At 40.1% G+C, this 18,462-nt stretch overlaps 1 protein-coding gene across 1 annotated transcript in view; it reads left to right on the forward strand.

Annotated features, from left to right (window-relative positions):
• TSNARE1 (t-SNARE domain containing 1) overlaps positions 1-18,462 on the forward strand; it is a 484,781-nt gene that overhangs the window by 91,711 nt on the left and 374,608 nt on the right. Inside the window, exon 3 of the mRNA XM_065752794.1 lies at positions 12,146-12,265. Coding sequence (XP_065608866.1) covers positions 12,184-12,265 — 82 coding nt within the window. The 5' untranslated portion in view covers positions 12,146-12,183. The remainder of the gene's footprint in view (positions 1-12,145; positions 12,266-18,462) is intronic.

Genomic DNA, 18,462 nt, shown 5'->3' on the forward strand with positions numbered 1-18,462 from the left:
TTGGTGCTGGCACCTTGCAGCAGTAATTTCCATGGATTATTTGGTATTTGTGTAGGTTTGGGCAACTTCCCGAACTTCCTGAATGTAACACATGTGAAGGGTGCAGTATAACATTTGAATTACAAGTTTATTTGGTCCATGTCCTAACTCCATTACAGAACCACCTTCTTTTTATGTTGTATTCTGTTTTCAGAATGCTGTTTTCTTCAGGCTGAAGAAGTTTGTGAGACCAAGGACGTAGGTAAAAAACCGACCGCATGCATACGAGGAGCTAGTGGAAGAAGTTCCCCTTCAATGCTGATGTCAGCCTTTATGTGGAGTCAAGCCACTAAAATAATAATAAAAATAAAAAAAAATGAGGCCAGGGAGATTAGATGAGCTTAGATAAAGAATAAAAACATCGTGCGCGGGTGTATATATTTCTGCACATGCGTGCACACCCACATGAAATCACTCTTCTGTGGAACGATGTTTTTAAGGGAATGCCTGTGTGATGAAAGTGCTATTGGCACTACTGCCGTGGGCTGGAAGCAAATACAGCACAGCAGGATCTGTCTATCACCTCACCTTATTTGGTGCCTAAATAGTTCTATACTCTTGCAACTACCTCAGTTCACACTCTTCCTTCACAGGTATGCACTCATATGATTTAATTACACTATTTTCTTTTTTAACAGCTACACAGATGCATCTTTTGTAGTACAGAACTGCCTGCTTTTCATCAAATGTGAGCTTAGCATCTTCTCTTTCCTCACACTCAGTCTCTAGTGTGGAAAGACTGTGTTTACCTTCATGAGTCTTAGAATCCCAGAATGGATTGAGTTGGTAGAGACCTGGAAGGTCATCTAGTTTCAGACCCCAGTTTGTGGATGGATTTAGGTTCAAGCCTGTCTGAACACAGAGGATGCTGAGCCACCAATCCTTGGCTGCTTTTTCTCTCTCTTTTGCTCTGGAGTGTTTCTATTTCCCCTTGGATGAAGGAGAATTTGTGATTCTTAATAATCTGGTTATCTTCGAGAGAATGTCATGGGGTTGCCTCTAATCTTGACCAATTTAAAGGTAGATTTTTGCAGTTTGTTTTTGTCTGTTATATATGTTCTCATCCTAGGAACTGCAGCCTTCATTCAGTGTTTTTTATTTTTTTACTGAAAAAAAGAAAGATATCCTGCATATTTTGATTTACTATCAAGGCTTTAATATTGGTGTGTTTGCCAGCAACCATGGAAACTCAGACACTTACTGAGATGTAGGTGCCTTCATTTATCATATAATCATACAATCACTTGGGTTGGAAAGAGCCTTTGAGGATCATGTAGTCCAGCTCCCCTGCAATGAACCGAGACATGTACAGGTAGATCAGGTTGTTCAGAGCCCTGTCCAGCCTGAGTATGAATGTCTCCAAAGAAGCTGTGTCCACCACATCTCTGGCAACCTCTCTTTCAGATCTACTAGCCCTGTATGCGTCACAGAGGGCATCTCAAGTGGTACTGCACACCTGTGTTCAGGCAAATGCACCCTATCTTATGTTTTCATTAGCTGCTTACAAACAACAAATTGTATAAAACAACACTTTGCTTTTTTTTTTCTTTTTTTTTGTAGAGAACTTGCAATCTGTATTTTTAAGGGCAACTTTGAGCTTACATGTGCTCCTTGATAGTCAGCTGTTTTGCTTTGGCTTGCTCAGGGCTTGGCATTCCTTTTACATGAGTCACACACTAAATCAAAGCTGCTTTTCTCCTTGATATTTGCACTTGGTTCCCTTTGGTGCCATCGTGTGCTTGTCAGCAGGAAGAAGTATTCCCAAAGTCTGCGGTGAGTGACACCAAAGCTGGGTAACAATATGAAATAAGACTTAAGGTTCAGAACTGATTGGTGGATGTGCCAGAGTGAGTGGGCTTTCCTGATACAGTTTTCTCAGTTGTGATAGTGGATATTCCCCAAATATGTTTGTTCTTTGAGAGAAAGAAAGTTGAAAAGGTGTGCTCTCTTGTTGACTGCTTGTAAGCCTTTTGGGGAAGTCTCATTTTTTTGTGTTTTGCTAATGCTGCATAAAGGGAAATTTAGTGAAGTAACCAAGAGATCAATGAGACTGCAGGTTTTCTAATCTCAGGTGCCCCAGTTCAGCAGTTTCACAAACCACTTCTCTTTCCCAACAAAGTGGAATGAGTGTTTGTTTCTTTCCCTTTCAGTCATGTTCTCCATCAGTGAGGAGTCTTGGGGAAGGTGGTTGAGTTGGATAGTTGGACACTTTTGGATCATTGGAGCACATGTATTTTTTGATAGTTGGCTTTAATAATCTGTGGCCATTATTTGAAAGTCTTCTGTAGTCTTCTGTGCAGATACCTACTTGGAGTAACTGTAGAGCCACAACGAGCAGACTGAGAAATGCCAGAAGGATTCTTACCAACAGAGAAAAGTGGTATGCACAGGTTTTCCATCCTTCCTGATTTTTGGATCATAAGAACAAGATCATATGAACAAGATCATAAGAAGCAAAAGAATGTATTTATATGCAGTATTCATTAGGTGCTTTATGTGGATGCTTGAGTAAATATGGCTACTGTGGTTGAAATCATTAGTCCTTATAGTTTTGGAGATTTGGAGGGATACTTAGGTGATGCTTACATTCTAGTTGGCGTCATGTCCATATTAGTTTGGTCACTGCCTGGGATTATGTTAGGCTATTTTTATATCTCTCTGTTTTTCCACTATGTTGTGTGGGTCTGTGGTTCCCTTTCTAACTTATCAAAGGCAGCCTCTGTTCCAGGGTGTTTGGGAAATGTCCTCTAGTCATACTCCTCAGCTTCTGCCAAGGCTCAGCACCTGCCAGTGGCTCACCTCAGCTGCCCACTATGTTTGGGTTTATATTATTCATTTTTAATTTTTTTTTTCCTTATTCAGTGCTGGCTTCTTACTAGTGGTTTCCTTTCACTTCTTACTTAAACAAGCTGAACACTGGTAAAGAAAATCCTTTGTGTCCATTGACATTAGGCTTCTGTGACTGCGGTCCATCATATGACAAATGTGATTTATTTTTTTTTTTAATACAAATTCTTTCCTCCCTATACCTGTTTTTGTACCGTTTTTAACCAACTGCTGCCATTTCCCCTTGATGGGAATCCCAAAATGAAGACACCTCACTGTTAGTCTTTCTCAATGAATTGCTGCCAAAGGTAGAAGTAGATTCTCTAGTTTTCCTTCATATATTGTCTTTCTACTAGAAAATACTGTTCCTTACTTAGTCTTTTGCATGTTTCATTTATAATTTAATTAATGTAGATGAGAGCTCATGCTGATGTGTACTCCTATCATGTGCACTGAATAGAAGCATTTCTGCTTTGGGAACTGGTGCATTGGGAACCAGTGAAGTCATGTTCTAGAGGAGCAGGATCCTGGGATTTTGGAATCTATTACTTGATTAATCCAAGCATCCCATTTTACCCTGAATCACATTACCCTAAAGCATTGCAAGTATGTCAGTCAGTATGCTCCTGTGAACTTAGAACTGGTTGTCAGATACATATTTTCTGATTCTGCTGAAATCCAATATTGATTTATAAAAGCTATTTCAAACTTTGTTAAGCTGATCTAGTGCACTGCACTTAGTCTTTGTCCATTCATGCATGTGCATCTTTTATAATTAATAAGTTTCCTCTAACTTCACTGTAGCAAACCAGACATCAGGTCTCTCTTCTCTGTTTTCCTCCTTCCTACTGTTTGTGTTGTGCTGTTTTTTTCTAGCAAACAGACATTAATATTCCTTTTTTATATCCACTGAAAAGCAGATGAAATCTAGATTTTGAACTGACTGCAAATTTAATTTTTCTGTTCACTGAAATATGTAATTCTTCTGTGTTTGTCTAGCATATGGATTGATTAAGACTATTCTGCATGTAAGGTTCACAGAAAGTAGACAACACAGCACAAAACATCAAATAGAAGGCAGACAGAAGAAGAAATGATAGGAGGAAAATCCTTGGAAGATTAGAACAGACACATAGAGAGCATTTGTGCTGGGGAGATTCAGAGTTCGAAGCTGCCTATTTTGTGTTCTCCTGCAGGAGCCGGAAGATATGTTGTTTAACTGTTATTTAATGTCATTTTAAAAAATAGGAGAGATGACATCACATCTTCTGTACGGAGCTAACAATGACCCGGCACTAAGTCATCATAACTATGCCACCCATAGAAGCTGAAGCTGAGCAGCAGACAATGTTGGTAACAACTCACTAGACTCCAAAACGTTTGGTCCTCCTTCCTTTCCCTTGATCTAAATACCTCAATATCAAGGAAATTTGATTGCTTCTCCAGGTGAGAAGAAATTTAGATCCTGGGGGCTGACCTTGCTAGTGCAATCACTTTGTCATTTATCACACTCTGCTGCTGCTCTTGGGAACCAAACTGTTTCAGAGCATGCTGCCTTGTGCTTTGAAGATGGAAGGCATCCATCTTCCTGTGGCATTTGTGATCCTTTTGATGGAAGACTTTTTCTCACAGCCCTAAGCAGCTACTTTTGCTCTCAGGAAGTTTATATAGCTGAAATGGAAAGGGGATGGGGAGAGGGGAGGGTCTTTAAATCCGAGATTCCCAGGTTAAACAAAATGTATCTCTAGTCCTTATTTTTGGCAATTGCCTAAGGCCAACTTGTCTCTGTTGCCTCTCAGCAAGATTTGAAGACTGTTTTTGCTTCTTTTGTGAGAAGACATGCAGAAGGATTGACGTGGAAGAAGAGTTTGTGTATTGAAGTGGCAACTGGGACTGACATGAAAGGAGCACAACAGGCTTCCAGATTGCCTGTCTTACCTCTGTTCTTCCTGACTATGATGCAGAAGGAAATAAATGCAGATGATGTGCAGACATTCATTCCTTCCAGTCTCTGTTAATTATGATTTCCTTCATGGGGTGTAACAGTCTGTTAGATCTAAAGTCCACCACTGTCAATAGGAAGTCTCACACAGGGTCTTTGTGAAGTTTGTGGGGATGGAAGTGACTTTTAAGTGACAGAAAATATCTTTTGGGTCTGCTGGGTACTGTTAGTTGCAAGTAATGGAAATAACTGAAGAAAGTAGAAATTAGAATCATAGAATTATACAGTATCCCAAGTTGCAAGGAACCCGTAAGGATCATCAAGTCCAAATCCTAGCTTCAGACAGGACCACTCAAAAATCAGATGATTTCTGAAGGTGTTGTCCAGATGCTTCTTGAAATCCAGTAGCTTGGGGCCATGACCACTACCTTGGGGAGCATATTCAATGTCCACTACCCTCTGGTGGGCTTTTCCTGTTAACCAGCCTGAACCTCACCTGTTGCAGCTTGTAGGGTTTCTGTAGGGTCTGCATAGCATCCTGAGGCTGGTGCAAAAATAAAGCTAAGTTTGCAGTCAAACACTCTGAGACCAGAAAGGGCCCCTAGTGATGTCCAGATTAAAAGTATAGTGAACAACATGACTCTGTGTCTCAGTATCTATCTCCATAAAACTCCACAGCCATCTTATCCTGCTATCTCTGACTCAAATTCTGTCCTGATCGTATCTATTCCTGAGACAAACTGCTGTGCTTCAGCTGACATGTGTGATGGCAGCTATACAAAAGGAAGAAAAACTGCATCTATTTGAAAGTGATCAGATATTTTCTTGAAATAACGCTTTGACAACAAAAACACACACACACACACACACACACACAAAGAATGTTCTTATTGTTTCTTAGGAAGTCTCTAGAAGGGGAAAATCAGCTCATTTCTTAGATAATCCAAGCTGTTTTTACATTGCACCTACTCCACAGTGCTGTAGGGTTGTGGGCGTTTGCTTCACTTCGTAGTGTGCTTCAGCTGGAGGAGGAGAGTGTGCTTTGCTGTATTAAATCAGTTTGTTTGCAGTCATAAGTGACGTTGTGCCTGTCAAGTGCTACGTATGTGTCTCCAGAAGCTTCTGCAAGCCAACTGAATGATGGTGTTGTCTTATTTTGGGCCATGTCAACGTGGACTAGACAGCCTGCTCCTCAGGGCATGGTGGCAGAGATGATGTCAGGCTCCATGGACTTTCCATCAGCATTAAAATGTACTTGGGAAGCAAAGTGAAGGGAAGTGTGTAATATTGCCTGCCCAAAGCCACCTGATAACACAACGTTAATATTACAAACCTCAAGAAAGTTCTAGAAAAGCGTATATTACCTCAAAGTCACAGCCTGAAGAAGAAAATCATCCTGTACAGCTATACTGATTGACCTCTGACAGTCGTGTTATGAGGCTCAGTGAGTACTCAGGGATCTGTGCAATTATACCAATTCTATGTTGAAACTATTGGTAAAGAATAGAAACGCTTCAGGAGTAGACCTTGTTCATAAATAAAGACTCTGAGTTAAAGGACAGGGGGATTCTTCCAGATGAGTGGCATAAAGTTTTATTGAGTTTTGTTCTTAATAATTGAGAAAATCCTTGAAAATAGAAGCTAAAAAGTGGCATGTCTGTGGTGTGAGTGACATTGAGTCAAGTCTAGGGAGCAAACCATTAGAGGGGACTTGGAAATACAGCACAGTATGAAAATACATATTTTCATCTTATGAGATAAAAAAAAAAGAACAAAATAAAATAATAATAATAATAAAAAAAACAAAAAACAACAACCCCAAAGTTTCGATATTAATAAAGCCAATCCTGGTGCCCTGCAGAAAGAAGGGCTCAATGTCTGTACTGAGGTAGCTGTATGGAAAGCTAGAAAATTCTGTGTATTCTCTCTTCTTGTCATGATTTGTGTGTGCTGGTAAACAAGTCCCTTAACGAGAAACAAAAGCAGATCAATCCGAGGGAAGGTTAAGAGGCAGCAGAGAGATCAAACTGTGAAGTTCAAAAGGTGAGAAGATGCAACTCTCTTAAAAGAGTGACTGAGGCTGATTCGTTGTAAACTGGAGCCTCGAAGTCTCTTTTGGAAATAGTTGACCTGGTCTGATAACAGCCTTTGGGGGTTGATGCGTAAAGATGATTTGTGTGAAGTAGTTTGTTCTCTCTTCAGAAAGAAAACCGGGCTGGTTGATACAAAGATTCTATATGGATTAAGAATCTCAGAAAATACATCTCAAGTTGGTCGTCCATAAATGGAGGTTTCATCACTAGCAACTTTTGAAGCACTCCCCAAGGGCACTTTTCCATCAGCAAGTGGTGGTAGAGCTGGGAATAATGTACAGGAGTGGTATTCCTCTCACCACCTCCTGCATTAATTTCTGGCAGGTACTTATTATCCAAACTATACGACTTTGGTATTTCAGTGTAGAGTAGTAAATAGAAACATGCTTCTTTGTGGCAACTGTGCCGTTCCCCAGGCAAGAGTAATCCTTGTGAGGAAATCAGCAGCTCATACAAACTCTTGCATTGAAATGCAGGGTAAGGAATTAACCAGCATGCCTGGGGTTGATTTTAGCTGGTTATTAAAAGGTTATACTAAACCCACAGATGAATTCCCCATGCTCTTTCTTGAGGAACCTGGAGATCTTCCCATCCTGAAAGGAGTACCTGTTCAGCTTGGGACAAAGGCAAAGACATGACTGTATGCTGTGTGGGACTGGAATTTGTATGTTAAAGACTGTGAGACTAATTTTGTACAGTTCAGATTGCTTGCCTTACTCCTTATTCACATCCCATAGGCTGTCTCCACCTGCATGTTAATGACTTGACTGGTTAGATACCAAGGAAAGTTTCAGATTCATGGATGTTGAATGCCAGAAGTTGCCCAGAGAGGGCATGTAGTCTCCATCCTTGGAGATACTTAAGACCTTATCAGGCCTTAGAATCATAGAATCATTACAGTTGGAAAAGACCTTTAAGATCATCAGGTCCAGCTGTCAACCCATTGTCACCATGCCCACGGAAACATGTTCCACCATAACACATACCCATGTTTCTTGAACATGTCCAGGGACTGTGACACCACCACCTCCTTGGACAGCCTGTTCCAGTGCCTGATCACTCTTTCAGTGAAGAAGGTTTTTCTAATATCCAACTTGAACCTTCCCTGCTCAGCTTGAAAGCATTCCCTCTTGTCCTGTCCTATTGGCTTGAGCAACCTGCTCTATCTGACCCTACTTTGTGCAGGGTAGTTGGCCAGGATGGTCTCAAGAGTTCCCTTCCAACCTCAGTTATTTGATCCTTCCAGAAAAGACTTGAAAGGGTCTGTCTACTTGGACAGCTTAATCTGTAAAGGACAAAGAAACGTCATTGCTTGGGGAGGAGGTATTTCAATGTGTGCTGTCAGAAATAATAGAAGTAACATTGGGCCTTTTCTCTTGGGCTTTGAGGATCCACATTCAGGGTTTTCTTTATTTCATAGCTATAAAGGTGACATCCTTTAAAGATGAGAGTTGTGCATACTGCATGTTGTAGGTGTTGGAAGCTTGCAGAAAAGATGAGGAAGGAAAGAATCAAGACACATATTTAAGTTCGTTATTGATGTTATTTAGTGGGATTGGGTAAGAAATTATGCATCTCCCTGCTTGGAGTTCCCCCAGCTGTAAGGGCAGGGGCCCATCTGTTCTGAGGAAGAAAGGATTCATGAATATATGCCAAAAGGGGAAAGTTGTGGTCCACAACCTTTAGTCTGATCCACTTCCGAGTGCACACTGCCCATACTGGTGACTCTCCCTTCATGCAGCAAATAGACTAAAACACATATACTGTGCCTGTGCACACGTAAACACATTTTTAAACTCATCTACACAATGACCAATGTGAAAAGTCAACAGCAGGCTGGTAAGCCTGGCTTTTTATTTCTAGGATGAAATGGGGATGCTACAGCTTGCCAAGAGATTCTTGTTGTCCTACCCACCCCAAGTCATCTGTGTATGCTGAAGGTGATAAGAAGCAAATAATAATCTGATTTACTGAGAAGACGGAACAGTATTTATTTTCTAACCTACCTTTTCTTTCTTTCTTTTTTTCCATTTTTGTATTTCTGCATCTTCTGATCTGCTTTGAGGGCTTATCTATATGTTTATAATTACTGATCAGAGTTGACTGGTCATGAACCTCCATAGGTGTAACATTCCCTGTGTTGCCTGTTCCTTCTTCATAGGCTTTCCCAATGCCACAGTTTATCTTCTCTGCTTTTTGGTTGAGAGCTATTCTTAACTTTTGTGCAGTGCATATGAGGAGAGTATTTTATTTTCCAGGTTTTGACCACAACTTTACACAGATTTGAAGATTCCTGTTCTCCATCCGTCTTAGATTCCACAGGAAAAACAACTCCATCTACTTAGATTTTTCTGTGCAGGTCATGTTTTCTTGACCTGTTGTTATTCTCCAAGCTCACTCTAGACTCTCTTTTGTCTCTAGAAAATGTTTACTGGAGTTTTTTGACTGCAGCTGAGGACTCTGAAGCGTGTTGTTAAGTAAAAGGTTTACTTCACCTGTCTAGAAGATTATAGTTGACCTAAATTATGTAGTGTATTATTTTTTTTTAGACATAATTTCCAGTTTATTAGGATTCATCTGAACGTTGAAGCTGTCTTCTATTCTGTCATCTCATGTTTTATTATTATTATTTCTTTTTGTAATGAGGCTAATCTCTGTTATATTTACCATCTCACTACTGAAAATGCAAACACACAGAGCAAGGATTGGTGGAGCCCACACAATTTCTAATCTAGTTATGATAGCAGTCCACTGGGAGTGATTTCCTAATGAACTATGCACCTGCATCTTCAGTCAGTTTCTTTTGCCGTAAAAGGAACTTGCTGTTGGTATTACATAATAATTTTTGTTTTTTTTTTTCTGCTAACTCCACTGACTGCTGACTTGTTGTAGAAGGACATTAATGTTGATCTGATATGACCTTTTGCCATATACACGCTGGCTATTTTTTTTTTTTTTCCATCAGTTGCTTTGAGTGAGTTTATTCCTGTGGTTTTCCCCTAATTACTGATGTTGGCCATCTGAATGTCCCTTTCATGGAATGTATAGGGGGAAGTGTTTAATAGTTTTGCCTACTGACCGATGGTTTCCCTAGATCGTGAAACATGGACCAGCCCTTTCCTTTCTTTCGGTCATATGTGGGAATGGTTATTTTTGCATTCCTTTGTAGGTTATAGGATAAAGTTGTGATCAGATCTCTTAACATTTCCTTTTCTTTTGTATCTAATGTGTCAGACAATGCTTGTTCCAATTTGCATGAATTGCCTTCACAGCAAGTCACTTGCCTGTCACAGCAAGTTGGACAAGCCTCCCTGAGGAGCAGCAGAGAAAAGAATTGGGAGGTGACATGGGGATGGGGAGGTAAATGCTTTTAATGCCTATCAAAGGAAAGGTATACAAATCTGCTCTCACATTTCCCTGTAAACATATTACTACATGGTAGGAGTGTGATTCTGGAGCTGTGTGAATAAAGGATATTTCAGTGGCTTAGTAGGTTGGGGTGGGAGGTGGTTGTTTCTAAAAAGATTGTTTTAAGAAAAACAAAATATTTTGCTTCTAATTCTTTCTTATTTTCTTTTTTTTTTCCTTTCTTCTTGAATGGGAGAAAAAGTTTAAAATGGAAATATGCTTTGAAAAAAATCAACACGAAGCATTTGGAGTGTTCTAAATGCCTTCCTCCTCCCCCCTTTCACACCACTGTGTTGAGAAAAAAACAACAACACAAAAACAAACACATTCACTGTTTGCCAAAGAAATGCTTGTCGTCTCAACAACATGATGTAGACTTTTGCTCCACATTTGTTGTATGGCTTATGGGAAGCCATTGCAGCATATGTCTCCAGTTGCCCATCCGTAAGAAGGAGAAATGGGTCAGGATCAACCTCTGTACAGAGGCAGTTTTCCAACTGTTTGATTGTTCCTGTTCTCTGCTTACTGTGGTTTTATTGTGTAGCCTCACTGGGAGATAAAACTCGTTATCCCTGCCCAAAATTTTTTCTCTAAGTATCTTCTCTGTTTGCTTGTTTTCCAAGGTGGAAGGTAAGGGTCTTGGTAGTTCTTCAGTTGCATTTAGTTAAAGAAATTGTGTTACAGTGGCAGCTGTGGGCTCACATGGGGCCTGGGAGAGACAGGATTTGTTCCCCAGTCCGTCAGACTCCCCGAGTGTATCTTCATCTATTTCATTTAGAGTTTATGAAGAGCTTATACCAGGACTTAATACTTCTGCAAGATGTATGGTTTTACCTAGTTGACACAACCCAACTGTTACGTTGTTTAGTGTCTTGAAAACCCATGGTTTGCAGATGGTTTCTTTTAACTTTTGCTCATCATTCCTTTATTTGCTGACTGAAGGCTGTTAACCTAAAATGTAGGATTTTCACTGAAGAGGTACTTGCACTCTTAGATGCCAATTATATGTGTATCTCCATTAAGGGAGAATGGTGCTTAGAAGAAATACCCAGTGAGCAGTGTTGTCTTCTTCCGTTTTTAGTGAGTTAGTAATTACCTTCTGCATCATCATTTTCTTTTTAGGGCATTTTTACCCAGCTTTGATACAAAGAGACTGCATCTAGGTTTGATCCTGTGTCATGCCCCTTCTGATGTGACACATTTCTCTTGTTATTTTTCTTTCGTTTTGTCATGGCTGTGGTCTAGGGCTTGGCTGTGTTTAATACAGAAGTCCTGGAGCCATACTGATATGATTAGAGGCTCGTGGTGGGATGGGAGAAGAAGTCTTTGTCTGCCAATGCTGCATTGATTTCAGTCTGCTACTTCTGCTACTTCAGAAGCTCATAATATAAAAGCAAAAGGTCTCTTCTGATCTCGTCAAGACTCTTGGTATGATGGATAGACTCCTCGCCAGCTCTGTAGCAGTAGTGTTCCAGAAGACAGCATTACCTTTTTTGATCGAGTGCCTATTTCTTGCCTACCACCTTAAGATCTCAAAGCATATCATAAACAGCAAGGAATTCAAGTCTTGCCATGGCTGAAACGTTGCCACTTATTACTGGAGGAACTAAGGTGCAGAGAGGTCAGATGACTTGGTTGCCCCCAGGATCATCTATAGTTCAAGAGATTTGGATTTTAGCGTTTTTGTTTTATGGGTGACCATACTAAAGTTTGTACATAGGACTTCTTTCTTTCTTTTACTTTTTTTTCTGCTTGCCTTCCTTCATTCCCCTGGAGTTGTGGGATTTAACCGATGTTTAACACTGTTGTATCTGTCTTTTTCTGTTTTTCTTTTTAGGTTTAAAGTACAATCCTGCGTCCACTGCTATCTAGAAAATGTCTTATGGATCCATTGATGGGAGTGGATTTGGGAGGAACCCATTTGGTGGCCCTTCGAGACAAGGCTATCAACCTCTTGGTAAAGTATTGGTACCTTGTAGTAATTTATTCCAACTGACTTCCTGGGGAATTAGGTTTTACTCAGTTTCTTCCTGAATGAGGTTCACTGAGGCTGTTATGTAAATATGAAGCTATCTTCAAAAGTTGTTTTGGTAGAGACTTTCGAAGGTGGAACACAAACATTTAGTGGGTTCAATTTGTATGATGTCACCACGTCTCACCATGCTCAGCTCTTGAGGTTTGAATCTGTCTTGCCAGTGGTCATGGAAGAGCAGCACTGACAAGGATTTTGGAGGTATGTTGGCAGAGAGAAGGAATTTGGTGCAGTTTCAAGCCTGCTTGTAACTCTCTTTTATCTTCCCAGTTAGAAGTTGGTCTAAATTGTTACTCTTTGGCTAGTTGTAGGCGCTTTCATGATGGGATTGAATGGGGAGAAGTGCAAAGGGAAGAGAGTTGTGATTCTGCAGGCCACAACCTAACTGCTGGGGAGGCTGCTTTAATCTGCAAAATGTGCTCCAGTGTGGCAGTGGGGGATAAAAACTTGCTCAGGGAATGTTGAAACCATAAACAATGGAATGGCTTGCAAATGACTGCATATTCTGGTTTTGTGGGATGTTTTTAAGTGATCGCCAGATGTGCTTCCCTTAGCTGTTCCCTTCTTCCCCCAAGGACTCTAGAAACACTAAAGCAGAAGGAGAAAAGCATCCAAATGTCAACCAGGATATATGAAATGTTGATGCAGGGCTGGCTCATGCATGGAGGTGGAACATCTCATTCTGCCAGCTCTGAGATACTGTTTGAGAGGGCTTGTGCTAGCCTATGTGGACGTGGTAAAGCCTTATTTCCAGCTGCACATAACATGCACCATGTCTTGGTACACATGGAGAATTGTTGTAGGACCACGTGTGGTTTAGTACAGCCTGACTTTAAGCAAACCTTGTACACTGGAACATATTTTTGCATTTAGTTCTGGGTCTGGATCTGCCTTGAACCATAGGGTGAGGCTGCAGTAGCTCTGGTGAAGGCACTGCTGAGGGTTCAGACCTTCACAGAATCATCAGAAAAGGGGACATTGTAGCATGGGAAAGGTCTGCGTTATTGCTTTGCATCTCCAAGAAACATCACAATTCTCTTACATTGACCATTGACTTTGGTTTCAACTGGGCCGTTCATTAAGGCAGCCTGACTTTGTTTCCAAGTTGTCAAGGTTCCAAATGTTCTCTGGGAAATGTTTTGTTGTTTTGCAAATAGCTGTTCCCCCTGGATGAAACTATAAAAGAAGCTTAAAGGTTTCTCATGGTTTTCTGTTTTCTTGTGAGTTTGGGTGCAATTATCTTTTATTCATTTTTTTTTCGTTGAACAGGGAGAAGGTATTGAATTTAGTTTGATTTTTTGAATTGACTTGTTTTAAATGGTAGTTTTTAGGCTATTCTATCAGGCAAAATTAAAGGCATAAAAGCAAGGAAGAATGAGTTACTTGAGCACAGTGATAGAGTCTTGCGAGAAAAGAATCAACATGAGGAGAAGATAGATAAGGGATGTCAGTTCATTGTTGTTTTTGTTTAAAAATAGAAAGTATAAATACTTACAGTGATGTACAAAATGCTCACTATTATTAATGTAAATGCAGAGAATAATTCAAGGTCCTTCTGGTTTCTAAATATCTGAAGAGAGACCTCACCATGGTTGCGTGTCATGGGGCAGTTGCTTTGTAAAGTTGAACCTACCCTCAGTGAACTGCAAAAAGGAGTTGACACAGAAACATCAGCTTTTTCAAGATGACAATGGTCTTGAGACCATTTCAGCTGCCCATATTTCTGCATATCAGAGGTGAGAAACTTCACCTGCATGCATACATGATCTTGGGTGAGGTTATGTTGGGCAAGTCTTCAGGTCCTCCAGGGTCTATTTTCCCAGCTAGGAAAAGTCAGGTCTCTTGGCTTAGACTTGGACCCTCTTATTGGGTCCTAATAAAAGGATTGCACAGTTGGAATACATGCTTTGTCATTTTGCTATATACTGTCTCAGAAGGGCACTTCTGTAAGTGAAGGAAACCTGTTTGCCTTGGCCAAGAGCAAGTTGGAAAAAATTGTCTCCTTTCTGTGTGTCTGAATCAGAGATTATCCATCTGAACCTGCATATATCTAACTCTCCATGCTCCTTCACCATGGTAGACTGTGTAACACGTGCCAAGTGTCTGATGTTGCAGTATTCCCAGTTATTGTCATTAATTGAGTGTCAGGAGAGGGTAAATGTAGAGCTCATCTTCTGCCTTCTGCTTCCGAAAGACAAATGACTGCCTTGCTAAGAGAAACAGCTCTCTATATTACCTCATGGTATGGCTGGAACAAAAGAGCATGGCCTTCCTGCTGCTGTATATATGTCTGCAAAATAGAGGGGAAGACCTTGATGGACATGTCTGCCTGTGCTTTGAAACCTTTCTTTTTGCTATATCTAGTTAACAGATGAATAAAACATACTAGCATCCTTGCATATGTGTACTGTAACATGTGGTCCAGCAGTAATGTTCAGGTATCCCGCAGAAAACCCTGGCATCTTTCAACAATAGTAGTGATGAGGATTCTGCTGCTTAATAGCATTTAATGCAATCATATCAAAGATTTATAGAATGACTGAGGATGGAAGGGACCTTAAAGCTCATCTAATTCCAATCCCCCTGTCTTGGATTGGTTGCCACGCATTAAATCAGGCTGCCCAGGGACCCATCTTACCTGGCTTTGAACTCTTCCAGGAATGGGACATCCCCAGCTTCTCTGGGCAGCCTGTACCAGTGCCTCATCACCCTCTGAGTAAAAAAATCTCTTCCTAATATCTAATTTAAAATTTTCCTCTTTTAGCTTAGTGCCATTCCCCTTTGTCCTGTCACAATCAGACCATATAAAAAGTCAGTTCTTCTTATAAGCTCCTTTCAAATACTGGAACTCCTCAGAGGTTCCTCTTGTCCAGGCTGAACAAGCCCAACTCCCTCAGCCTTTCTTCATGGGAGAGGTGCTACTGTCCTCTGAACATCCTCACGGCCCTCTTCTGGTGCCACTTCAATAGCTATTGATAATGAACTGGCATGGCAGTTACAAGAGATAGCCACAGCTTACCCTAAAATCTAAGAGGTTTCCGAAGGGGCCTACTTGGATTACTTGGAGCATTGCAGGTTTGGATGTTCACATCAGGCATACATGTAATCCACGTCCTGCTCTGCAGTTGTAAGCTTAGACCTCCTCGAGCAGCATCTACATCTGCTTCTTATTCTGCTCCCAAAAATCCATGGAAAACCAATCATTTCCGTGTGCTCTTCTCTGGCTATCAGTTGTGTATTGGCATCATATGGAGAAGCTGGAAAGGAGCAGAAAATTGTATTTAAAAAAAAACCACAACAACCTGACAGTAGAAAGAAAAAAGATTCAAAGTAGTGTGAGATGTCAGAAATAAATGGAGACCAAACACTACACTGCAGAAGGATTAAACACTGAATTTGTGTGAACCATGCACTCTCTGCTGTGTTAGATCTGTCCTCCTAAATAATAGACTTTTTGTGGAGAGAATGAACAAAATCTGATGTACGGAGGGAGTCATAGAGGTCGGGGAATTCAAATAGCTTGAATTAAAATGCCACAAGCCAGGAATTTTTAAACACTGCTTTTATTAACCTTACTGTGCCTTGGATGTTACAAGCCAGATTTGAACAAGTCATTCCATAGGTGTAAAGTTTCTAGGTATTCTCAAGGGAGCATTAGTTCTGTTCTTAATTTTACCATGACTTCATCGGTACTATTTTTCCTTTGGTTGCTCATGAGCACATCACGTGAGTCACTGACCACGGTTGTTCTCGAGATAAATAGCTCATGGAGCATATTCTTTCTTTGCTAGGTTGGCTTGTCTTGTCAAAGAATAAAATCAGATTGGTCTATGCAGCTTGGCAGCATTTGCAGGGTATTTATCACCTAATTATCATTTTGAAACTTAGCAATTGATTGTTACATAACTTGTGCTAATATTTTTTCATGGAACTAGATCTGTAATTTTCTTTGCCCTTCCCTGTAATGGCTGAGCTGTCTTCCTGACCTCTCTGTGTCTTCCTAATTCTATTTTGCCCTTCACCTAGCAGTTTTGGAAAACATTTCTTACTTAAAAATGCTTCTTAAGCTTCATTGTTGCCTCCAGTATGGCGAAAGGGACAAAGGGAAATGGTTTCAAATTAAAACAAACAAGATGTAGATTGCGTGTGCGTTTTTTACTAGAAGAGTGGTGAGGCACTGTAACAGGTTTGTCAGAGATTGGTGGGTGCCTTGGCCATGAATACATTCAGGATCAGGCTGGACAGGGCTCCGACCACCCGGATATAGCTGTAAATATGTCCTTGTTAATTGCAGGGAAGTTGAACTGGATGGCCTTTAAGGGTCTCTTCCAACTCAGACTCTTCTGTGATTCTATGAACATGCAGAGTTCACATGATACATGGCTGGGAGATGATCTCACCAATCATGGACACTTCGGTAGGTTGGCGCTGGCAGGAAAAACCTGGTGTACAACCCAGCATTATGACCACGGTTGCAGATCCAAGAGCATGAGAAGAAATCCTCCACCAGCTTTGCATCTTGATCTTGGAATGCACTGAAGCACTCAACAGCCTCCTAAATACACAAGGAGTCTCCTTAGGTTAATTAACATTAAGCAGGTGGTTAATGCTTTTGCTTTATTGAGACCTGAGTGCTGCTGTGTTTTAGCATTAGCTTCCCAAGGGACTTTCAATACTTGCGATGCTTTGTTAAAGGAACGTTGAAACTCTTTGTTGTTGCAAAGTACTGAGCTATGGAGATGGTGTGGAAGATGCTGTAAATTGGATCATAGCAACTGTTCCTCCCTGAAGCATGAGGGGCCCATCATGAGCTTGAGCTTCCTTCTCTTCAGCGATATATGAAGAAGGAAAGAGCTAACAGTTATAGAAAAAAGTAGAATAACTTAGGGAGACTCAAAAATTTAGAACAGCTATGCAACATTAAGGGTTTTATCTATCTATCTATCTATCTATCTATCTATCTATCTATCTATCTATCTATCTATCTATCTATTTATTTTGTTGGGGTGTGTATGTTTTGTGGTTTTCCACCCTCGAATTAAAAACTTTCATTCTGAATGATTACATTTTGTCTTGGTAACGTTCAGAAATGTAAATAAAGTATGTGTTTGGGATGAAGCCCCATCAAATGTAGAGTGGAAGGATAGAGTTAAAATGCTTCTATCTGTAGCAGCTTTTGTCTGACTTTCATAGATAATTCACAGATAGTACTTCAAAGTTACCACCTGGTCTGTAAAGTAAGTTGTACTTGTTCATTTTATACAGCTCTAGAAATAAAGTGGCTTCTCAAACGTTCTGTAAAAAGTTTACGTGAATCTTAATGACTGATTTTCACTTCTTAATTTTGAGTCCTGTCTTATTTTCTTGAATTTACTGGAAAACAGGTAGAGGACTCAAGAGTCATATTAAACAAGGCATTAATTGGCCTGAAATAAAGTGCTGGTCCAACAATACTAAAAATTCTGAGATGATCTCTCCCACTAGACAGATTCAAAAACTTCTTATGACATCGACTGAGGAGTTGCTTTGTATTGTTCTTTGGCTATTGTGCAAGACTTCCAACATGATAAATTTACTTTAGTTTGAGGAAATTCTGTTTTACATCCAGTTCGTAAAGATCTTAGCAGTGATTTAATGAATTAATAAGCATGAACATAGAAAAATATATTAAAGAATAATGAACAGTATGCTTTATAGCAAAAGGAATTGCCAAGAGGATTAACTTTGATGCATGAATTAACTTTGAAACTGTTAGTTTTGAAAACCTCTGCCCTACCCCTTCAGGCAATTTTAACATTATAATAAATGTTTTGCTCTAATCTCAGTATTTCAGGGAAGTTAAGTGGTTATGCATTTATTTATATAACTAATGAAAACAGAAAACACTATTAGAGTAAGTCAGTCTCTTAATGAAGTATTTGGGGATATTCTGACCCACCTCATAACAGTTGAAAAAAACAACCCACCAGAACCACAATAACAGAACATAAAGAAACCTCTTGGCTAAATATAAACTTCATTAATTTTTCTCTAGCTTTTATTTGCTAGTCTTTGTTATCCAAGACCATTTTATTGTAACCAGGTAAAAAAAAAAAACCAAAACATGCCAGTGCTTCCAATCT

The sequence above is a fragment of the Cyrtonyx montezumae genome, unplaced genomic scaffold (genome assembly GCF_038088225.1).
Source record: "Cyrtonyx montezumae isolate F1298 unplaced genomic scaffold, pur_monq_1.0 scaffold_8, whole genome shotgun sequence".
Classification (NCBI taxonomy): Eukaryota; Metazoa; Chordata; class Aves; order Galliformes; family Odontophoridae; genus Cyrtonyx; species Cyrtonyx montezumae.